The following is a 25421-nucleotide window of genomic DNA, read 5'->3' on the forward strand; positions in this document are numbered from 1 at the left end:
CAGAGGAGCTGAAGAATCATCCTGTGTATGTGAGATCACAACAGAGATGGGCACACTTCCATTAATGTGTTAATCCGCTATTAACCAGCCTTGTTTCAACAAGAATGTTAATTTGATAGAAGGATAATCAAGACATTTAACCTCCTTTGTAAGGTTTAGAAGGAGGCTTTTATTGTGACAGGCTTGGCAGGAATAGACTGTGTCTATCATCGGATACTTCACTAAACTTTAGCATTAGGCGCTAACAGACTGAAGGGATTGAACTGTTTCTGCTTTGAGAGAGACAAAGCCATAGTTCGCTTCTTTTAATCATCCAGGAATAAAGGCAAATGAAATATGGATTCAAACACTCCTTCAGCAGATAAGATGTTTGGTCCTGCTGCATCTGATTCAAGTATAAACTAAACTTGCAATTAGCCTGCCCAGTGACCTTTTACTGACCTCAGAGCGCAGCTACCTGGCTCCATGACAGAGCAGAGACAGAAGTTAGAGTTTAAATTTACTGTTTTCTGGCACAAATCTCTCTGTTATGATGCTTTTAATCACCTATAGGCCATCGTGACTGACAGATTTGGGAAATTTACCTCACAGTAAACAAAATCACAGCATGTAGCTGGCTATGAACATTCAATAAAGGCGGTAACATCAGCTAACAAAAGACTGTATTGCGATGAACTGCTCAGTGATTTTCTATCACTGTAGCATTAGGGCAGTGGGATAACTTCCCATAGGGATGGGTGACATGGTGGGTCCCTGTATATGCCCTTCCCAAATCAAACCAAGCCAGGAAAGAGGTCAACTACCTTCTCACAGCCAAAATTCAGTCACACATAGATCTCAGTGTTTTCACATGTTAACAGCTACCTTATTCCTGAACATATCAGTGTGCTAATTTTGGATTTACTTTACAGGGACTTAATAATCCAGACAGAGAGGGGAGGCAACATTGATGATCAGGAGGTGAACTGTTTAACTTTGAAAAGGTTTAAATGTTAGTTTTAACTTCTGATCAGGATGATTAAATTAACTTTGATCCAAGTTAACGTCTTTGTTAATACACTAACTGCTAACAGTTCATCTGGATTAACAGTGCCCATCTCTGGTGTTCAAGACATGATCTATTCAACAGTTTAGTGTGACAGAGTAGGGTGTGTATATCCAGGTGTTATGGGAGTAATCAGCAGCTTCAGTGAAGGAAAAAGCAGAGAATACCCACTCAACATTTAAACATTTTGTTGTTTAAGTTGTTTTTAATGCCTGTGATTTTACATGGCCACTACTTTGACCAGATTTCTCTTGTAAAAGTGATTTGTAATATTAAAGGGACTTCCTGCTAAAATAAAGGTAAGTTAGATTTGAATTTGACCTTGAGATGCAGCAGATAAAGGGAGAAAATAATGTGCGGTTTCTGGTTGCAACACTATTCCTAATGCCTGTTTAAGACTAGGTGCATGTTCGCTGCATAACAGCTGTGGCATGTGTCACAACTTCACATATCAGACACATGTGCTGCGTCTCTGCTGTCACCACCCTGTCCATCTTCAGAGATTTTACCTTCATAAATCTCCCTGCAAGTGATTCAACCCTCAGGCCTCACTGGGGACTTTTTTGTCCTTTTCAGTTTTCATTTTTTCCTTTTCAATTGTAATACCTGTGGCATGCAATTTGTTGGAGGGTTGCATTTTTTCCCAAATTTTGAAAAAATTGAAATCATACTTCAAAATATGCCTATAACACTGTGTGTAATCATAAAACTAACTTTCAGGATGTTAAGGACAAAAATGTCCCCATTAACTTCCATAACGTCACTTTTGTTTATGGCTTCCAATATAGCGCCAAGGCTCTAAATTTTATTTTTTACTGTAACCTACTTGTAAAAGAAAATAAAAATGCATCAAGATCAGTTCTGCTGTTCATCAAGGAAATGTCCAACACTGTTCACCGATGAAAAAAATCCCAACTAGAATAAATGATGTGTTGCATTATGCATTTAGACTAGCATTTAAAGGATTGAATCACTTGAAATTATTTAATTATTGATTTTATTAAACAGGACAGAAGCTAACGAAAAGATATGAGACTTTTAAAGAAGATAAATTTTTTATGGCAGTTTTTGGGTGAAGACATTTTTATCCCTAACAGTTCAAAAGGAACTTTTGTTAAAATCAGACACGATAAAAAAATTAAAACATTAATCAAAATCAATTTAGCTGTTTATCAATGACATGTCCAACACTGTGTCCATTGATTTAAAAAGATCTTATTTAGCATTAGGTGGGTAGCTAGGTACTTTATGCAGAAATTAAGCCAGTTTTTGTGTCTTTTATGTTATAAAATCTGTCCTATCTTTTGACTGTGATTTAAAGGGTTAAATAAACAGAAATTATCTAATAATTGACATTAATAAATAGAACTGAAGCTAACAAAAAGATCTTTCAAAGGTCTTTTAAATGAGAAAAGGTTTTAAAGAAGAAACTGATTGACATTTATTTTATCACTGTTGTTGGATAAAGACATTAATGTCAGCAGTTCAAAGGGATCTTTTAGTGAATAAGACCTGAGGGTTAATTCACCGTATAACCGAGAGGGGGGAAATTCAGGATACAAGCATTCTGTGCAAACAAGTGGAGTTTCTCTACAAAATGCCAAACTGAGCTATTACTTTGAAAAGCACAAACTGGAAGTGTTGCCAAACAGTGTTTATCTTCCTTGTGACGTCATTTACTGATGTGGAGACAGAGTGCTTCACTAACAGTTTAGACATTAACTTCAACAGACTGATTCTTCTCAGCTTTTGTCATCAGGGTCAGATAAACAAGTATATTCCACCCTACAGATGTGGACATAGATATCTGCTTAAACCAGGTAAATCCAGTCTCTTTATTTGTCATTTTAAAGTCTATGTTGGCCAAGAGATGTGCAGCTTTTGGTAAAATAGGCAAGCCTTATCTTTTCATGATTATTGGCACATTCATGCAGGCAGTCTGATATGACCACACACCACAGCTGTCATTTTAAAACAATTATTTCTAAAGGTTTTCAGTGGTTTTCTTTGATGTCAGTATAATTTTATACAGTTTATTCCTGCACAGATTTTCCACTTTTGCTGGAAACACCCCCTCTACAACTCTAATTTAGTTTGTCAGGATGTTGTGGTGATATTCTCTGCTTTCACCTTGAGCTACTAAACTCATAAACTGGAGATATACTTGCTATTAACACACGTTCAGCTACACACGATGGCTGCTCTGTGTTGCCTGTTCATGTCGTCAGAAACTAACACACAGACTCAAAAGGCAGAATGACCAGCAAAAAAAAAAAAATACAGTTTTTAAATGTTGAGTCCATTTATTTAGGGGAAAAATCCATCAAAACCTACCTGACCCTATGCATAAATAGTAATCGCTGCACTTGTTAACTCATGAATTAACCATGATTCAACATATATTTGGAAAGCTGAGTTCAATATCATTAACTGCCCTGGTATGATTACCATCAGAACTGTTGAACCCAGAAATCCTCTAAATAGAACCTAGAAAGAAATTCAAGAACAGATGAGAAACAAAGTCATTGACATCTATCAGTCTGGATAAGGTTACAAAGCCATTTATAAGGCTTTGGAGCACCAGTCAACCACGGTGAGAGCCATTATCCACAAACAAAGAAAACTTGAAACAGGGGTGAACCTTCTTAGGAGTGGCCCATCTACTAAATTACTCCAAGAGTGCAAAGACGACTCAACAAGGAAAAAAAAAAAGAAAAAAAAAAAGAATGGGGGACTATCTTTTCCATCGGGCCGGTTAGGTTTGGATGGCTTTTTTCCTTTTAGAAATGAGATCATCATTTTAAAACTGCATGTAAGTGTGACGAATATGCAAAAAAATAAGAAATCAGGAATACTTTTTTACGGCACTGTACACCCATGGCAACACCAAGTATATCTCCAGTCACACATCAGTTAAAAAATACTCTGCACCATGACAAATATAATGTACCAAATGTGTGTTTTTTGACCTGGACATGATTCCTTTTAGAAACATCTCCAACAATTTCCACGCAGGAACCCTGCAAATATATAATCAGAAAACAAACAATGTGAATATTTGACACAGCACTCACAAACACACTGAGTGAGAGGTAACATCTCGTCCTGTACAACACGCCAGCAGCTATTTACAGGTCACAAAACCATGGGGACGAGCCATGTTAGTCCGATAACGTACGTATATTTACACAGGAGGGAGTCGCTCTGGTTCAGAGGTCTACGTAAAGAAGTTTCAAATTCCTTTGAAATCATTCAACTCATATATATTCATATATATATATATATCATAATTATAGCAAGTTCGCACAAGAAACTTGTAAGAGGTGTAAATGCATATTGACTCTCAGGCTTCATAACACAGCATCATCAATTCATGCATAGAGGAACGAGACTGAGAACACGATGGCTACATAACATACTGATAGAGATCACGGTGCTGCACAGAGGTCGTGATGCTTCAAAATCACATTTCTGTTAAAAATACTTTGATAAAATCAAACCCTGCAGCAAATTAAGGAGAATTTACGGACTGATAACAGTGGAGATTTATGATAATCGCTCAGGGTGCTTTCACATTAGGTTAGATGGTTTTGTACTGTGCTCCAGCACCATTTCTACCCCCTCCCCTGGCCTGAGACCACCTCATGAGTGGACTTAGGCACAGTGCTCGAGCATGGCACACTTTCAGGACATTTCCACAGAGCAGTCCAGTTCAGTTTGGTACAGCATAGCACACTCTAGTGTAGTAGTCCATTCTAAAAAATTGAAAAGTGTTCCAATAAACTGACCCGTTCCGGTTTATAAGTGATGGATGTGAAAGTGAATTAAGTGTTTTGAATAGTCTGTGAAGCTTTAGTTCAGTTAAATCTCCATACTTTGGTGATTTATTTACTTCTTTTTACTGCAGGCAACCTATGAGGAGATCACTCTGTGGTTGTTGAATTTGTTGGCAAAACTTCAGGCTGCAGCTTATTTGGAAACAGGATCAACGTACCTGGGAATTCTTACTTAATGTTGTTTGATATTCACACCAGATAAACCTTTAGTTTATTTTTAATGTGACAAATTCTCAAGGTACAGCTCTAGACTTTTATATTATATTATATAAATTGTTGCAGCGTCGGATACGTTCACTTCATGAAGGATTCACAGAAATTCCAAGTTATTCAAAGTTAAATAACTTTTGAAGCATAAGTCACAAGCACTAACTTGCGTTTTCCTCTGAAAGCCCTCCGTTTTGCCATTCTAATGACGCTATCCACGCCTTCGCAGCTCTTACAGTATGTCTCCCAGTGAGCCTGGGACTTGGCTGACTTTCATTGGTCTTTAAAGATTAAATCCACACCAGCTACTTGGATGTCAAACATCTCTTTATCTTTTTTATAATCCATTGTTCCTGCTGCTAGCAGCAAATACTGTCGCCATATTGTTGGTTTCCCACAGTGCATTGTGACTGGGCTGTGAGTACAAATGGCAGGCTGTTCCATCGTTACATCATGCTTTGCCAAACAGTGCCTGTGCAAACACAGAAACAAGAAAAGAGAGCCTGAATGAGTCAAAGAGAAAGAGACACAGAGAGACCGTGATGTGTCCCTGCTTCGAATAATGACTCAAATTCACAATAACGCAAGGCCTTTTTCGCGAAAATGTGAATATTCTGAAGATTTCTTTGACACATAATGTTAGATTTTAAGATTTTGGTCCCTAAGAGATGTTTATGCAAAAAAAACAAAAAAAACACAGTCTTTTTCTTTTACTGTGTGTAATACACCAATCTTTGAGTTTTAATTTCCATTTTATTTTTTTCTTTTGTCATTATAGTCCTATAGGTTTTTTTTTAAACAATTTAAGTGAGCACACATATACTTAAAGCTCAGGTTGTCTTGAAAACAAAAAACAAAACAAAAAAAACAGGGATGTCTTTCCCCAATAAAATCCGCCACGTTAAGCAGACACTGCAGGACCTTTTATATAACTATAAAACATAAGCTGTTGTCATTAGATGCCCTCACCTTATTTCCCCATATGTTTGATCTGCTTTTATTTAAGGTCTTAATTTTCCTTTAAGGTAAGAGGTTGAGCTTAGATTATATTCATCACTAACTGAATGCTTGTGGTATCTACTGTAATGGACCAGCTTCATCTTGTGGCTAAATCAATGTAGCATTACGACTCCTGATGAGGATCTGTACTACCACAGTTAACATGGTTAAGAAGTGGTTATTAAAAAAATAGCAGTTTACAGCTGAAATAAAGCTCTTTACCGCTTATTCCCTACTGATTTCAGCGGCTGGGACAACAGACACACGCCTCCTGTGTCGTCACATGCATACCCTCTACAGTCCACTCACCAAGTGAGGGTACGGGTGTCTGTAGAAACACAAACTATTTTGGGGTTAGCTTACCAAACCATACCAAACTGTACTCAGTAAAACTGGACCACCTGTTGGAAACGCAGCTCTGTGTTCAGAATGATCAAATGAACCACACTGTGGTCTCAACCTGGATCTAAACCCAGGTCCCTAATGTGAAACCACCCTGATAAAAACTCAATAGCAGAATATCCTAACTGTGAGTCTGTCCTATTAGAGTAGAAACATAACAAACTAACTAAAGTGAGGACAGAAAATAAAAAAAGGGAGTCATGATAGAAAAAAGAGGATCTTGCTGTACGGGCGACGTTGGTCCCAGATTCAGTCCTGTTTTGAGCAGCCATGAAACTTCCTTTAAAGGTCCTCTTCTTCCTCTTTCCACATTAACGTTACACTCTTCGTAGCGTCCGTTATAAAGGCTGGACACTGAGCACAGGTAACGTGAACAGTGTGTAATGTGTGTAATTAAGATCACACACAAATGCTGCATTGAGAGCGGGAATCATCTCAAGAGTCCAGGGTTTACTTAGGGAACCTCTGGAAGTAAAGGGTGGAGTCGTCAAACAGTGGGTTCTTCACCTCCATCTCCCCCGTCTGAAGAGAGAAAGAGAGGGAAAATCTGTGAGAAACATCGTTATTTAGCAGGTTCACTCATCAGTGTACTGATGTTTTTGTTTCATGGATGAATTTCTCATAATGTGTGATGAAACCGTAGCAGCAGAATTCACATACACTGCATTAAGATCCTTCCATTGACAATACTGATTGATTAGTGTAGTTTATCTGCTGACCTGACGATGCATACGCTCATTTAAAGAGTAACTAAACCCTCAGACTACTTGTGTATGAGGGGATTTGATAGTCCTGTGGATCAGAAAGGGTCCCAATCTTATAAAAGCCCACTTTAAAAAATGAAAGTCAGGAAATCATAAATAAACAGAATAAACTCTTTACTCAAAATCATGTGATAAAAAGTCTTAAAAAGGAGATAAAAAGTCAAAATTCTAATTTAGAAGGTCAAAGTATATCAGATACTGATATTGAGACAATTTTACATTTTAATAAAAAATGATAACCTTGCAAAGCAGATGAATATGCCCATTTCTGTGTTTCTCACTGGCAAATCCATCTTGCAAAGCTCTCGTCTGAACTGTTTGGGCCCGGTTAGAAAGTGACAGGACCAATCAGTGTCAAGGGGCAGTACTTTCGGGTGTGGTGGTGATGTGACGTATGCATGCAGTGACAAAAGACCAGTGCAATTATGGTGGAAGACATTAGCATGGATGCTGCTAAAGTGCCAGTTTTATCAAAACTTGACTACATTTCCTCGTAAGAAGAAAAACAAAGAACAGCAGTGAGTTGTTTTCTTTTCAAAAAACGACTAATTCGTGTACTGACATGTCTACAGTCGCCATGATTCGCGTTATGCAGTTCTTTATGGAATTTACTCCTTCGGTAGGGCTGCAACTCACTGGCTACGTCACGTGTTTTGTTGCTCTGATTGGCCCATAAAGATGTGACAGACAGTACGTTCATCCAATCACCCTCTGAGTGTTTTTTCAAAGCCTCTGCCTTTTCCCAAATGTTGTGTATGACTAGTTTGGTGTAAAACACATTCATCTGGCGTGCCAGGTAAAAAAATGTTCACTCATTTTGAATTTGATGGCAGCAACACATCTCAAAAAAGTAGGGACAGGGCAACAAAAGGCTCAAAAAGTAAGTGGTACCACTAAGAAACAGCTGGAGGAGCATTCTGTAAATCATTAGGTTAATTGGCAACAGGTCAGAAAGTTGACCAGGTATAAAAGGAGCATTTTAGGGGGGCAGAGTCCCTCAGAAGTAAAGATGGGCAGAGGTTCACCAGACTACAACAAACTATGTCTAAGGATGCACTCACTCCAGGAAGTATGTAATGGGCTTGGGCGCATCCAGTACGTTGGACCAGTGTGAACTTCCCTGACCTCGGCACAGAAAGACGAGGTGGACCAAAGCATGGCACGGATGCAACAAAGGAAAAGGACCGCAGGAATATGACATAGTATGATGTGGATAGAAATGTAATAATATCAGAATTTCATTTCACGATAATCATGACCTAAAATGACACAGTTATCAGTATTTTCACAGTGTTGTTGCGATTTACTGAAAATCTAAAAATGTGTCGATTCATCATTTCAAATCGTTTTGTCAAGTTTCTCAAGGTATGAGTCAAAGGTCGGCTACTGCATTTTGGTTGAATTTAATCCATAATGCCAATGTTTTTTAAGCTTATGATTCAAATCCTGCAGCAGCACTGGATTAAACGTAGACGTTTCACTCATAAAGGCGGATTCAACCAATCAGGGATGCGGATGTGATGATGTATCATTGTGGATAAAGTAGTTCTGTTGGCTATGATTGGGAAGAAACCATGTTTTTATAATACGAAGTAAACTACATGAGAGAATGTGTCATCTAGGGGACCATATATCATTGTTTCTCATTCAGGTATCCTGTGGTTAGTCTACCTTTAATGGTTCTAACATCATGGCTTATAATCAAAATCTAAAGAGTAGCACAGACTGAATGATCTTATGGCTGATAAAGGACAATAGGAAGGAAGGAGGACTTGTAAATGAACCTCAGCTCAGACTCTGGGTTTAAGTTACCTTTAGTTACTCTTTAAATACAGATTAATGCAGGTTTTACTCACCGGAGCCAGACCTGGACATTCATAGACCGTGAAATCTCCATCATCATTCTCCTCGTCTGTCGATGCTCCAGAGTCAGGAACTTTTGGCTCGTCCCTTTGTCTGCAGACGCAACACACAGAGTCATAAAATATTCAAAGGATACCTGGGGGTATAAGGATGCAGAGAGGGCAGGACGGGGCAGACGGTAACACGTGCCCCTCAAAACCCAGCGAGCGTGCTGGAGGATGACTCACTTTTCCAGGGAGAGCATCTGCTGCTTCTGGTGCTGGTAGTGGTACATCTGAGCGCTGTGGGCCAGCTTCTTATCCCCGGGCTGAAACACAGCGAGGGGCAGAGGGGACGTGAGAACCACACTGGGTCACATTATTCAGCTGACATTCACTCCTGCAGCATGTGTCTGCTCTGCACATGCTGCTCAGAGGACACGCACGCTTGTCCTTCTAATGGGGGACCGCTGTGACTCTATTCATACGTCCTAAAACACAGTTCATTCAGTGGCTCGTGTTTGCACAAAGGGAAGATTATTTTAACGAGAGGATGATTATTTCAGCGCTGAGCTCACTCACCAAAACACGTACAAGGTAAGGCTGTCAGACGTCAGATTATCTAGTTGTGACTGATCGCTGAACAGGGTATTAAATGGTATCTTAAACAAAATAGGTTTTTCTAACAGTTCTATACTTTTCGAAAATACATTTAATGATGATTGTAAGAGAAACATTCCCAGCATATTTAATCCTCTTCTTCATTAAAAAGAACAAAACATAAGCCAGTAGGGCACTGAATTTTGACTTTGTACATGCTGCAGGAACCCAGACTCAATATTAACTTAAAATTTTGGGTGAAACTGAACAAAACAGCTGCTAAATCTGTTGGTAGATTTATTGAGTTATATGGGGAACACTGTATGTTATGTTCACGTGTGTTTGAATGGCACAGAAGATTTAATGAAGACAGAGAGGATGTCCAAGATGATGAACGTTCTGGGCATTCACGCACATCAAAAACCTCTGAAAATGTTCAACAGCTTTAACTTATTGTTCCAAATGACTAACGACTGATGAGAATGACAGCAGAAATGGTCTCCGTAGAAAAGAGACAGTTCTGCAAATCTTGCATGAAAATTTGAACATGACATGAGTGTGTGCCAAAGTTGTTCCAAAACTTTTGATTCCTGATAAAGAGGAAAAACCCAAGCAAATTTGTGAAGACATTTTGGGACAAACTGACTGAAACTTTTTTAGAAGTAATGATAACACGCGATGAAACTTCCAATACAATCCTGAGACAAAATGGCTGTCATGCATTAAAAACACCATCATCACCAAGGATGAAGAAAGCACAACAAAGCAAGTCCAAATTCAAGGCCATGTTGGTTGTTCTCTTTGACATTAAGGGTTTCATTTTGGAGGTTCCAGAAGGGTTAGCAGTGAATCAGCACTATCACAAACAGGTTCACGAAAACCTGCAAGAAAGTCTGAAGAAAGAGACCACAGTTGTGGAAAAATGGTTTCAATCTTCAATCATTAAGACAGCCATCCAGCTCACACTGAGCTCTCAGTAAAGCAGTGTCTGACCCAAAAACAAATCACAGTGCTTGATCACCCTCCTTATTCACCTGATCTATCACTGTGTGACCTTCTCCTTTACCCTCGGATCAAATCTGTGCTCAAAGGAGCACGTTTTGAGTGAGAAGTTAAAAAAACAACAGAGGTTCTGAGACGACTGTCTGAAGAAAACCTACTACACTGTTTTGATCAATGAAGACTGAATGCAGTGATGTGTTGGTGCAGAAGGAGAGTGTGGTGTAGGAGAGAAACGCTGAAAAATGTTTATGTTCAATTAACCTGTATCACAGCACTAGTCTGGTTTTTAACAGCCATATCTCATATATCTCTCTGACATTTAAGATCTCTCACTTTTTAGAAAAAGACTAATTAAGACGTTTAACAGCCCATTCTCATGATGTATCACAGAAATAGTTCCATGGTCATTTTTTGCTTAAAATCTGCAGAAGGATCAGCGGAGATGAAGTGAGTTATTGATGGTAATGATCAAAACACAGTACTGGCACTAGAAATCTCCAGAAACCACTCAAAACATTCAAGAAATTTCCATTTGAGTGATTAAAGCGCTTCCAAAACCCAACCAAATTTTCAAGCTGTGTTCACCTCTAAGGCCACTGGGGGGCAGCATGAACAAGCCATACAGACATCATGGCAACATTAAAATAAAAAATACACATTTCACTGGAGTCACGCTTATCTCCATGTGATTATTCAGTTCATACATGTTTTTTTTTTTTTTATTGATGCTTATTTAAAGAAAATGTGACTACTGCTGCTTTAAACATCTGTTATTTATGAGCAATTTTCTCTACAGTATCTAACATTTAATACTCTTTATGGTGCCTTAATGATTATTCCTCTATCTATTCTGCGTAACATAATTTATTTATAACATGCTAATTATTCTCTACTCACCATGTTGTCAAAGGTTTGGGCTCTCATGAGTCCGTAGACCGGGTATTCCATCTTCTGTGTCAGATGCACACTTTTCTGCAATCTAAAGAGAAAGACCGAGCTCATTAGACTTCATGACTAATAAAAGGAAAATTACCAACATGCCTTTAGTCCTTCTTTCCACTGGTTGTTGGCATTGCGTTTCCTTTCATCACTCTAAAAGATTAAAGCTGATCTGATTTTTCTGTGTTGGAATGAAACAGGTAATTTCAGTCAAAATTAAAATAAATCCTCATGGGTTTCATATAGAAATTTTACAGGAGGAATCCACTGATTTGCTAACTGTGAGGCTGAGATCAACAACAGACTTGGACTTGAGGTGATGGGTTTTCTGGACAAGGTGGTGTGGCGGTCATGGTATCTGAGCATGCAGATGAAGTCACAGGCTTTTAGCCCTTGACCCTTTGGTATTTCCATACTCCAGCGAGGCCTGGATGCTGACTGATGGCCTGGGGCACTGGCTGGACTCCTCTGTGCTGCTTCTTTTTGCTGCATTTTGGGATGGGAAGGGTCAGCTGCTGGATAAGGGAACAGCACCTGACATTCTTTTCTGGAACTGATCCAGCTCACTGCATACTGGGTGACCAGGACCTGGTGGGCTGGTCCACAGGTTAGGGGCAGTCACGTGCTTTATGCTCCCTAACCTGACCTTATAGAGCTGGTCAGCATACAGTTTCATATTGTTAATTTTCATAAATTAAATTTCTTTTTAATCCTTCTTTTTTGAATGTTGATTTGAAACAAGGCAGTGGTGCTCGACTGGTAAAGCCGTCCATAAGAGGAGGATAAAGGGGAGAGCTTTCTGGGGACAAGCCAAATGGGGGGCCCATGGAGGTCAGCAAAATCATGATCCCTTGTAAAGTCAATCTGTGATATTTTATTTTAAACCTAAATTATAATGACATTCATCAAAGAAACTAAAGCGAATTATATTTATTTTTTCCGTAGTAAAATAAAGCTTTTCTTAAAATAGAATTATGTTTTTTGGTAATGTTAACACTGGGATGGTCACACTGACAATATTTTTAAAAGTAAAGTCAGACTTCAAAACTAAGCCATGATCTGCTCAAACATAAGAGTGCCAACTGAGCTAACAAGGGGAAAAATATTTCATTAATCACAAAAAAATTGCAAAAATTGGTAGGGACGGTGGTAGGGTAGGGTTAAAGAGTGGCAAATATGTTAACAAATGCAAAAATGGGGAGAAATGGGTGAAAAAATGAAAAGGAGAAGAAGTTGGAATGGCTTTAAAAAGGGAAAAACTGGCAAAGTTGGCAAAAAAATGATTTGGCAAAAAACAGGTAGGGAAAAGTGTTTCAAAAATGCAAAAAAGGGGGAAATGGGTGGAAAAAGGGGAAATAAGTGGCAAAATGTTTAAGTGGCAAATAGAGGATTAAGAGCCAAAAATGGATAGAAGTAGCAAAAATTGTTTAAAAAATTTCAAACAAAAAAAAAGTGGAAAAAGTGCTGAAAATGGGTTAGAAAGTGGTGAAAATGGAGAAGAAGGCAAAAATGAGTTATTAGTGAAAAAACTAACAATAATATGTGAAAACAGTGGTGAAAAGGGGTTAAAAGTAGCAAAAATGGTTTTGGATTAATGGGGTGAGCAAGAAGTTGCAAAAATAAGTTTCAAGGATGCAAGAAAATTTGTGGGAAAAATGGGGAAAAGGGGAAAATGAGTTTAAAGTATCAAAAAAGAAAAATAGGCAAAAGTGAATTTAGAAAAATAAGGTGGGGAAAAGTGGAAAAATTAGTTTACAAAAATGGAAAAAGGGGGTATGAGTGGAATGGTTTAAAAATTTGCAAAAACTGCTTGGTAAATAGGTAGAAATTGGGTAAATTGAGAAATTGCAAAAGTTGGTTATAAGTGGAAAAACTTTCAATAATTGAGACATCTTTAGGGGAAAATTATTAAACTATTGTGAAAAAATAGCAATATTGGTTAAAGCTGGTAAAAAAGGTGGAAAAGGTAGTGAAAAAGAATTAAAGATCAGCAAATGTGGGTTAAAAGTTGAATAAAAAAAGGATTAAAGTGGCAAGAATAGGGAAAAGGTAGCATAGGTTGTTTACAAAATTGCCCAAAAGTCCGAAATTGTGTGGAAAATTTTTGGAATTGGTTTGAAAATTGGCAAAAATGTGTTAGAGAGGCAAACATGGAAAGAAGAGGCCAAAAAGAAAAAGTGGCAAAAAGACTGAAAATAATGGGTGGAAATGCTGGTTTAAAAATTGATTTAAAAGAGGTGTAAAGGTAGCACAAATGATTAATTTCGTAACAGCTTTGCACACTCTTTAGCTCCAAAATGAACGGTTAGTCAGGACGCTAGCATCAATGCTACTGATCCAGCACACATGATAGATCACAACTGGGGAGGGTCCATTCTCTGGGTTCTTCAGCGGCACAGCCAAACCTTTGAGCAGGCCAGCAGGTGGATCAGGACCCAAACGTGGATTACTGACACTTTAAACTCAAAGCAGCCCTCTCTGTTGTCCACCTAGCTTTTGTTTTTGATACAACAATAATATTCTGGTTTTAAGTCAGCATAAATTTGAAATAAAGTCCTTTGACTCTATTTCTGCATTAAAATGTGGGCTCCATAGTTTCTATAATGAACTTACATAAGCAGCTGTCTTAAACCTTTGCTTACAGCTCTGCTGTACTGCTCAAGTTCAAGTCTTTTCAAACGAGGCATAAAGTGCTGATTGTGATCTTCTGATCCTGTTTAAAGTTTGATGGATATTCTGACTTTACTGTGTCATTCAGTGCTGAAGAGAATGGCACAACCCACTGTAGTGAGTCTAACTGTTGTTTAACATTAAAATCCTGAAAACAGAGATGACTTTTCATGCAGTCGTGCAGAAAAGGTTCTCACCTGATCCAACAGGCCCCTGCGATGATCAGCGCCATGGAGCCGGCCACGATGAAGATGCTGCTCATGACTGAGAAGAAATACATACAAACAGTGAGAGGGAGAGAGTACTGGACAGGTCTGTAGACATGAGAGGAAGACATGATCGCTGAGTGGAAGAGACAAGTCTGAGGCTGAGAGAAGAGCTCCTGAAAATAACCGGGAGTCAGTACGCTGCTCCTTTACATCCTGAAGGATCAACAAATAAAAGCATTGATGGCAGAAATGAAGCACGGCAGAACGAATCGACAGAAACCTAAGAGCTCTGTTCTCTTCAACGCCAAAGTTAATCTGAGGTTAGTCCCGAGATTTCGAGCATGTGGTGCCAACTGTTTCAAAAAGGATTTTTAGAGTCTGACTTTATGTGTTTTTATTTCCATGATTGGAAATGAGGGCAGCTTGTGTTGATTTTCTTAGCTTTGCTGTGAAATGAGGTTCTGGTTTTTCCCTGGATGGTTTTTCCAAAATCTTCTCTTAATGAGGAACTTCCTGGAAAAAAGGAGAAACAAAGTACATTTGTCTGTGAAGGAACCTAAATCCTTGACAGCTACATGTTTTATGTCTAACCTTTAATTTCCAAATGCCAAAATCTTATTTATGAGAGGAGTTTTTGCTTATGGATTGGTGTATTATGTATTTTTATCTTTTGTATTGCTTTAACCTCATAAATAAATTAGTGGCTTTAATCCAGTTTAATTTACAGATTTATCCTTATTAATACTTAATTCTCTAAAATGCTTCCATGGCTACTTTAAAACCTGTATGTACCTCTCAGTATAACGGCTGCCTTCACAGATGTGCAAGTGACCCATGCTGTGGGCACTAATACACCTCTAAACTTTTGAACGTTGTGCAGATAACAGTCTGGATTTATCCTCCTTTGCCCAGAGGACTCGACAGCAATTCTCCAAAGAAAAAACATAAAATAAAATTGAAATGTGGAGTCATCAGATGACGGCACAATTTTCAGTCCATCTCTGATGAGCTCAGGCCCAGAGAAGTGGGCGGGGCTTCTGGATGTTGTTGGTATACATATTTGTCACTGCATGATTACAGTCTTAACTGATATTTGTAGATGCAGTGACATACTGTGTTCACTGACAACAGTTTTCTGAAGTCTTCCTGAGCCCATGATGTAATATCACAGAATGATGATAGGTTTTTATGCTGTGCTAACCTTGCACAGCTACGGTGGCCTGGAAGGGCAATACAAAAGGAAAAAGTCTGAAACACTTTTACGAAGCTTAAACTAATTTACATCAACCAAAACATTTATATATTTCATAAAACAAATTCACATTAGCAAAACACTTTAACAAATGACAGAACAAATTTATAAAATGTCAAATTACAAATTGAAACAAGTTTACAAAATCTGATACAAAATAAACACTTGAAGAACTCTAAACTTGTATCAACTTCTGGCATCCGGTCCCAATCCGTAAGATACCTTTGTCAGTAAATTTGTTTCAGATCTTGTAAAAATGTTGTTTGATTTGTAAATTTGATTTTGTACAATTTAAACTAAAGATTCTAAGTGTAATGTTAAAAATTCTAAATTTGTTTTATAAAATGGAAAATGTCTGGGCTTAAAGTAAATCAGACTTTCTTATTTTGTGTCCGACTTCGTAAATTTGTTTAAAGTTTTGTTAAATTGTTTCAGACTTTGTAATTTTATATTAGCCCTTTTGTGAATTTGTTTTGTAAATTTTAACTGGTTTCATCATTTTTTTTATCGCGTTTTGCTAATGGATTGGTGTATTATGTATTCTTATCTTTTGTATTGCTTTTACCTAATACATAAAAATGTTTTGGTTGATGTGAATTTGTTTCAGACTTTGTTGTTCTGAATTGCCCTTCCAGGCCACCGTACAAAGCAGATGGATTATATAGAGTCCCTGTGTGTCATCAGGCAAAGCTCTAAATCACAACAATTGTGTCATGATTGGAAATGGACCTGACCAATCAGAGTTACATGAGGAGAATAAGGCCCTAGCTACATGCGAGTTTTAGTTGTACTGGAGGCGAATAGCAACGGCTGCTGCTGGGGTTGCAATTGGCTCAGATGTAGCTGTTAAATTGTGATATTAAAAACATATTTAGAACATTAAATGACATGTTAAATACAGGAGGACGGGGATTGTGCCCTACTGTCACTGTAAAAATAAAAGACATGGGGAAAAATAGCACTTAAACAATACAGCTAAGCACAAGCTTCATGTTCTAATGAGCACCATATTTCATTTGTTTTTAGATCATCCTGGGGATCGGGGGTGACTTTAGCCATATTAGATAATTTCAGCAGGTACACATGGTGGCAAAAACCCACTAGTGAGACAGGAAGACGGCTGGATAAGTGTGGAGGCAGGAGGGGAAGTGAGAAGAGAATAGATTATGGTTTATTTCAGTGTGAAAGTCTGCTTCATACATCACATGGTCAGCCTTTAAATAAAGACAGTTTCATATCCAGCTGCTGTCTTTAGCTGCAGCCAAAGAGACTTACCGATGAAGACATGGTCGTTGGACGGATAGGGGACAATGATGGGGTCTCTGAGCAGAGCTGGGGTGTGGTTTGTGGAGGTGGTAGATGGAGTAAGGGGCACGCTGGTGAACAGGGAGCTTGGACTTGTAGGCAGCTGTGTGGTGGACTCATTTTGGGCAGGACCAGGCTCACTGGGCTGTTTGGATTCAGGCTTTGGAACGTCCTGGGCAGGTGGAGCTGATGACAAAAGGAACTGTTAGTTGTTGCATGAACAAAGATTTGGCAGTAAAAACTCATGTTAGGTATAAAGAAATGTCCTTTCAGTCACCTGACATTCTGGACTCTGTTCTCTGCTCACTGATGATGGCAGAGAGAAAGTCGATCTCCTCGTCCAGCTCAGGGTAGGGGCTCGTCTTCGCTGGAGGGGCGCAAAACGAGAAGAAGTTAATCTGAGGTGCTGCTCTGAACAAAACACTTCTTTACTTGTAAATAAAAATGGATTACACATCTTCTGGACCTGTAGGAACTACATTTTTGTACTTTTAATCTTCCACACACAAGCAAGAATTCCAAAAAAGTTGGGACATTGTGTGCCTACTGTGACTAAAAACAGAAATCATAATAAATACATTTCTTTCAAGCAATCAGCAGCAAAAACTCAGCAGATTAATCACAGGGGAAACAGCACCCTCATGTGGCAGAAATAAGAGTCTTGCTTGCTTTGATCTGTGTTTATGCCGCTCCACCTGCTGTGATCCTGCTGCACTGCAGAGCAACACACGCTGTTCAGGAGGTCGTAATGCTGATGAGTGGGAAGAAGTCCCAGTGACGCAGTGTGCTGCCCATGCGTGTGGATCGCAGTGTAGACCAACTGATGTGTGAAAATGTGTTTTATTCACCATAGTACTATTATTCAGAGGGAGTGGGCGAGAAGATGTGGTGCACTTTGTGTTTGTGCATGTGTGGGCGGTTGGCTCGGCGCTCTGCTGTCAGGCCTGGCTGCTCCGAGTGTGGGCTGATGGCAAAGAGAGAAAGATGGGGAGAGAGAAAGACGTGGATGGTGGAGCAGGTTTTTCCTCAGAAACATGAATGTGAGGTGTCGCTATGGTAACAGGGAGGAGAGACAGAGGTGGAGGAAGGGGGGGAGCCTGGACGTTGTATGTATGGAGCATCACAGATGGTGGCAGAGTGACAGACAGCCGTGATTTGAGTGAAATGAGGGCTGATGCTGACAGGATGGAGACTGATCTGGACTTGCTCCAGCAGCAGGTTGATCTACTTTTGACACCCTGCCAATGAAGTGGGGTAGCGGGACAGTGTATTTGGAATTCTGTGAATAATCATTCAGTTTTCACGTAGTTTACGATGTGATTCTGCCAGCAAAGGGTCGGTGGGTTGCAGGTCAATATCCAAACAGTTACCCTTCAATACGACAGTTGGAAATCCTAAATAAAACAAAGTTTTAAATACAAAATAGTGGACTTTTAAATTAAAAGAAGAGAGATGCAGTAATTTTATTGTGATAGAATCCCAAGATTGATCATGTTGGCAAATTTTAATCCTGTAACAGCCCACGTTTAAACCTATCAGGGTCTTTTCAGCTGAAATTTCAGCCTGAGTCCATCCTACATCCACCGCCTCATTCTCACTTTTCTCCATCAGCAGAGGAGCCGACACGACAGCAGAGACTAAAGAGATCATTAACTCAGCTGCTGACCGGAGGCTGGAGCTGAAGTTACACCCACTAGGAGACTGTAAAGTCGACCTTTAGCAATCAACATGACTCATGAGTGGATGAAGATCTCCGAGGTGGAGAAACACGAATCATTTAGAGCCGATCCGACAGTTAAATAACACCCAACATGAAACTCCCAGCACTCGGCTCCCTGCTCATATGGTCACTGTCTGGGTATAGCCCCTTTATTCTCACATTAATATACATTTAATCAGGGTTGGAGTGTTACTAACTACATTTACTCAGATTACTGTAATCGAGAAGTTTTTTGGGTACTTGTACTTTTTGAGTACATTTTGAAATCAGTGTTTTTTCTCTAATTAATTAAGTTTTAACCAGAGTGACTGTACTTATACTTGAGTACAACACTCTTGAACTTTTTCCACCTCTGTTGAAACACAGTAGAACATAGAGGAAATCATTCCACATTACATCCCAACACAGCAAAAACTGGGGTGTTGATATCATAGTGTTAGACATTTTATAGGGGATTTTAACTCCAAGTGTGTTCATTTAAATCCATTTTGATTGAGTGTTGTTATTTCACAGTGCTGTCACTGTTAATTTCAGCTCTTTAAACAGTCAATTGGTTCACTACCTCTTTAAGTTAAAACAATAAATTATAAAAGTAAACTTCTTTAAAAAAGGGGGAATATGCATGGGCTAGAATGAGGTAAGGCCAATCTAAACTCTGATTAGGGTCTATCTAAAACAGTGGTACTCAACATGTGGCTCTTTTGTGATGATTTGTGGCTTTTGAATGTCTTAATTTTAAATACTATTCCCCCAGAAAACCTTAAATAACAGAAACTTTTTTGCAGTTTTCCCCATTTTTTGATACTTTTCATCCATTTAAGCTAGCTTTTGCCATTAAATACCACTTTTTTCCTACTTTTTGAACATTTTTGCCTTTTTTTTGCAACTTTTTACCCATTTTTTGACACTATTTTTCCAATTTTTCCCATGTTTGCCCATTTAAGCTACCTTTTGCCATTAAATACCACTATTTCTGCACTTTTTTGCCCATTTTTACACTTTTTTTGTAACTTTTACCTATTTGTTGGCATTTTTATCCTATTTTTGCCATTTTTCCGATTTTCCCATTTTTGCCCAGTTAAGCTACCTTGTGCCATTAAATACAACTTTTTCCATATTTTTTTTTACCCATTTTTTGGCACTTTTATCCCATGTTTGCCATTTTTCACAATTTTGTCATCATTTTCACCCATTTAAGCTACCTTTTGTCATTAAATACGACTTTAGTCACTACTTTTTGCCAATTTTTTCCCTCTTTCACCACTTTTCACCCAATTAAGCTACCTTTTGCCACTAAATACCCCTTTTTTCAAATTCTTTGTCACTCTTGGCTACTTTTTGCCCATTTTAGTCACTTTCACTCATTTTTTGCCACTTTCGGACCACTTTTTGCAACCTGTAACTCTTTTTTTTATCCCTTCTCACCCATTTTTGCTACTTTCTGACCCTTTTTCCACCTTTTCCTCCCCATTTTCGCCCCTTTCCACCCATTTTTGTTGCTTTTTTATCATTTTTGCCACCTTTAACATATTGTTATGGCAACTTCAAGCTGTTTTTGCCACTTTTAACCACTTAGATTGTGGCTCTTGCAAAGGTATTTTTCAACAATTTGGCTCTTTGGTTGAGTAGGGTTGAGTAACGCTCATCTAAGATAACAAAGGATCCCTAAATTTAAGAGAAAACCTCTAAATTTACTAAATTTACTACAACCAAACTCATTCTTTGATTTGACAGATTTGAAGAGAGATGTTGCTTTAAATGGTGATGTGTATAACATCAACATTTTCAGCTTTAAAAAGTAGAGTTTTCTTTTTCTCTTAAAGAAATTTCCAACTGTATAATCTGTCTTAAAAATGTATGGATAATTTGGGGTACTGAGGCTAAAGTAAAGAGTGGATGTGGCGAGCAAGCCACCATCAGGCGGCAAGGAGGATTGACACAACCTCAGTCTTGCTCTTGATGTCCTTGCATAGAACCAGGGGAATATAATCTGTTGAAAAAAAAAAACTAAGTCCACACCTTTAGAACAAGGCCTAGGGTACTGTTCAGGCAGGAAGGAGGGTTGCCATGAACCCCTGGTGGTGATGTGGATGTCCCACAGACACGAAAACTGCCAGCAATCTCCTGGCATATTACAAGGGGAGGTACAGGATCAGACAAAAGAGATGCCATCAAGCCTGACCTTTGCTGCCATGTGACACACATGTCATGTCAAGCCCCAGATTGTGGCATATCAGGTCCCATGATGCCCTAAAACCTTTGCACAGCACTGTACATCTGTACAGATGCTAGTACAGCATGGGATAAGGAAAGGACAGAGCTGTGACTTCTTTAGGGACTTCTTTAGGTAAAGACTCAGACTAAACTCATATAGGAAGATTCTCCTACTAATAAAGGACCTTCCTCTTACCTTTAGTAGACTTAGCAGAGTGAGAACTGTGCTTCCTCTTCACCACACAGTGCCCATGGGAGTTCTCTACCAAAGGGTGGAGACACGGCCCGCAGTGCGAGCTGCCCGGCTGACAGAAGTGTCGTCCTGCTCGGGCACAGTCCAGACTCCGAGGACATGAGTGAGAGCCTGCAGAGAAACACACAAAACACATATGTTTTTTTTTCTTAATCTTAATGCGTATAAATATTTATGCTGCATCCTATTTAAAGACATTTTTCAATCATTCAGTCATTTGTATCTGTACTGGTCATGCTGATGTTCTCACAGGTTTTTCACAAAAGAAATGATTCACAGCTCATCATATTTCATGCCCGCAAAGGAGTAAGAAAAGAAAGAAAACTTTATTCAACCACTGCTCAAAACACAAGAGAACAACAGCCGGACTGACAAGTCACAACTACTGTGAAACATTTGACTAGAGAAAGAGAGCTCAACTCAACAAAATGCAGGAATATCAGCGCCCACTCAAAAGCACTGAGAGGCAAAAATAACTGATCATCACTCATCAAAAATGTTTACACTTTTATTTAAAGGAAATGTAAGCAGCAAACGAAAATGGACGCATTTCTGCCCGAGGCTTTAATCAGCATTTCAGGGTGGCAAATTACAAAATAAATGACATTAAAATTAGGAATAATTCTTCAACCTCTTTCCAAAAGGTCTTCAGTGAATAAAAATGACAAAATAATCCTGTTAAATACAAGGTTATGTATTTTTATTAATATATATCTTTGACATATAGATAGTCTTTCCTCCAATCCTCCAATTTCAATTAACACTGAACACATCAAAATACAACTGCTAGTCGATGGGACAGACTACAAAGTTTGGCAGCAATTTTCACAGCTAATCTGAGCGGATAAAGAGGATGGAGTCTGGAATCTGAGGATGATTCTAACCAGTGCTCTAACCCGGCCGCAGACATGATGGAGTCCCCCTCCCCTCCTTCTCTGACATTCAAAGGTACCAGTTAGGTTTCATTTGATCCAGAAATCCAGAGCACCAGTGTTTTACTAAAGAGACCTGAAATCATGGAAGTTCATAGAGGAGACTTTTTGTTAAAGTTCAGTTGACTAAACAGTTAAATTCCTGTTTTCTTGACAGCTTATGTGGTTGTAGATCAGCTGCTTTAAAAATCATTCTTATCCCTTTTTGTCAGAAAGAGGCTGTTTAATTTCCAATAGGAGCTGTGTTTGTTTTGTTTTTTCTCCTTGTTGCAGTGCCGTCCATGTTTGTGTGGTGCCGTTTTAAATGCTTTAACTGATCTGATGGACAGGCTGTCAGCGACACAGCTGCTAAATAATGTCCGTACTCCCTCTGCCTCCTCATTGTCTTTGTCCACTGTTGTATTTCCCTGGCTTTCCTAACTGGAAACTTTAAGCTGGGGATACTCAGACTGCTGCTGTCCTTTACTGTGGTTGTTTGGGCGGTGTAGGTTTTCTCTCCTGTCCGTGTTTGAGCTTCGCTTCAGATGTAATTATTCGTCATATGTCTGCACCGTACTGAGAGGCCTGTACTGAGTCAAAATGGAAGGAATACGCAGACAGCACTACTTATTTCTACATCTTTTGTTTTCATGTAAAGCCTCTGAACTTAGAACAATGACCTCTTTTATTGTGTAATGTTAAAGCGGCAAGAACATCCGGTTGGTGGTAAAGAAGAATAGAAATAAGCTGTTTTCACTCCTCTCACAGACTGCTGCATGTGCTTCACCTCAGGGAGTATCTGTGCACGTGTTTTTTGGTTTGACTCTGCAGCCTTTTTCTTATTTTAGTGAAAGATATTTCAGAGTGAAACCAGCAGATAAAAATAAATCTGCAGAGCCTCTGGATGCCGTGGGGGGAAGTAATTAGTCCCAGCCATTAATATTAACCCTTCTAGCTTCACCATCAGAGTCGCTCCACTCTCCGCTACAGACAATACAGATGCTGGTTGCCTGGGTGACTGCCATGGCAACTGAGGAGGTGTGACATCATCACGGGGGTGAGTCACCGCACGGATGCAGAAGTCAAGGATGGATGGTTTGTCTCAGGCTGCCATGCCAAGCAGAAAAATGCAGAGACAACAGATTCAAAACGCAAAGGGCTGTCGATAAAAAGTGGACGACTGGAGAAAAGAAGCTCGACTGTGCAGCAAAAACACGCAGAAAGAGACTCACAGGCATTTTTAATTACCATACTTTCATAACATTTACTCTCTGCATAACAAAATGAGTCTTTCTGGTGTATTTCTTTGAGACAGTGCTCATTTTTATACCTTGATCCTTGCTCTCACTACCACTGCTGCAGCAGCAGCCAAAGTGCACACCTCATTCATACTCACAGCAGCCTGTCCTTGGAGAATACCACAGCTGTGACTAATCTATGCAAAGCTTTGTAACTGGCTGATGTGGGACAAAAGGCTCTCCTGTTGCATGCACACACAGACTACAGATATTTTTAGGTCTAGAGAGACATAAAAGTGGCTCAAAAATGGTTTACAGTGTGGATGTTTTTTTCTGAAAACACATAAAAAACATAAATATTTCATGCAATCCATTAAAAAAACTCATTGATCTCTAAAGTATTTAAAAGCACAAGAAATTAGAGCATGCAGAGGAAGAAATACTTTAGACTCTAATCCTTTGCACAGCAGGTCAGAGGTCAGTTCAAGCAAAATCAGGGAAGTTCTGCCAAACTATGAAGCAGTCAGCCTGTGGAGAAAAGTAGCCAGCTATGGGGTCTAGAGCCAGAGTGAGTGTGTTTATCAGCTTAGCTTTAATGCAAGTGTATGGAGCATCACCTGCTTCTCTAAATTTATTTAACGACACTGCCTGCTTCTTTCGATTCACCACAGACTTAAACAAGTGAGTCTTATGTTAAAAAAACTAGAGTTGTTCAGATTCCGATACCAGTATCAGAAATATGTCGAATACTGCTTTAAATGCAGGTATTGGTATCGGCGAGTGCACGAGTTTATGCACTGATCCATTATTGTTTGGTTTAGCTTGATATTTTGCTTTGTTTAGCCATGCTGAATATTGCTATAAATGGGAAATCAATTTTTCTTCGCTGTCAGACAACACTGCATGCACAAACTACTGTTTCTAGAGCAGCAAAGAAGAAACAAAGGACCCACAGCAGCAGCAAAGAATGGTGCTGTGTGACAGTTTTTCTCTGAACGTGATTGTTTAAATGCCCTCCAGATCGGCGCTGTCGTACACGACAATAAGTGACACTTTTTATCAAAAGTTAAACCATAAATCGTTGCCTCTTACTTGTTTTTCCACTTGAAACTAGCCATTGTGCCGTCCCATTGATGCCTTTGAATCCCTTACAGCAGCATTTTCAGTGAGCCTGGAACTCGTGTGACTTCCTGGACTTTAACGATTAAACCCACACTAGTAAACCCGATATTCAATATCTTCTTATCCATTTTAATCCAGTTACGATCATTTATAACCACTAGCTTGAATGCTAACCACCATATTGTTTACCTTCTGTGAGGGTCTGTCAGCCAATGGCAGGCTGTTCCATCATCACATCATGCTGCCTGGATAGAGCGTAAAGGAGAGAGAGCCTGTGATGCAGCCCCCTGCAATATTGGTATTTTAATATTTAGCTAAAATAATTTGCTAGTCTGCACAGTCAGTCCAGAAAATTCACACTGGTCTCGAGTCAGTACTCAATATTGGCCAATACCCAACACCTTGGTCTTAGAATCATATCAGAAAGGAAATTAGAAAAGCATTTGGAGAGCGCAAACCTCCACCATCAGCCCTATCTCCCAACAGTAAAGAATCCTTTAAAAAATTCCTGGATCCAGACGGTGATCCGGATCAGTCCCAAAATCTAATCAGTCCTTCCTTATGCCATTTCTGACGTTTCCTGAAGATTTCATCAAAATTCGTCCATAACTTTTTGAGTTATGTTGCTAACAAACAAACTAACTAACTAACTAACTAACAAACCTTTCCGATAACATAACCTCCTTGGCGGAGGTAAAAATGGTACCAGAACATCTCTAAAAAACACATTTTTAAATGTATGTTTAAGCCATTATAATAAAAATCGCTGCAGTGCTCAGTCAAACAGACCCAATGTACTGCAGCCGGGCCTTCAGGGAGGCTCTGCAGAGCAAGAACACTCGCTTAATGTAGCTGTTAGCACAAACATCAAACCTGGAGAGGGAGGCTCACA

The 25421-nt window shown here is 39.1% G+C and overlaps 1 protein-coding gene across 1 annotated transcript in view; it reads right to left on the bottom strand.

Annotated features, from left to right (window-relative positions):
- Window positions 1–5920: 5920 nt before the first annotated feature.
- npdc1b (neural proliferation, differentiation and control, 1b) overlaps window positions 5921–25421 on the bottom strand; it is a 30994-nt gene continuing 11493 nt past the window's right edge. The window contains exons 2-9 of the mRNA XM_041787282.1: window positions 21202–21369; window positions 17349–17438; window positions 17042–17257; window positions 14503–14569; window positions 11594–11675; window positions 9344–9423; window positions 9110–9209; window positions 5921–7011 (exon numbers count right to left, since the gene is read on the bottom strand). Coding sequence (XP_041643216.1) covers window positions 6940–7011; window positions 9110–9209; window positions 9344–9423; window positions 11594–11675; window positions 14503–14569; window positions 17042–17257; window positions 17349–17438; window positions 21202–21369 — 875 coding nt within the window. The 3' untranslated portion in view covers window positions 5921–6939. The remainder of the gene's footprint in view (window positions 7012–9109; window positions 9210–9343; window positions 9424–11593; window positions 11676–14502; window positions 14570–17041; window positions 17258–17348; window positions 17439–21201; window positions 21370–25421) is intronic.

This window comes from Cheilinus undulatus, linkage group 5 (genome assembly GCF_018320785.1).
Source record: "Cheilinus undulatus linkage group 5, ASM1832078v1, whole genome shotgun sequence".
Lineage (NCBI taxonomy): Eukaryota > Metazoa > Chordata > Actinopteri > Labriformes > Labridae > Cheilinus > Cheilinus undulatus.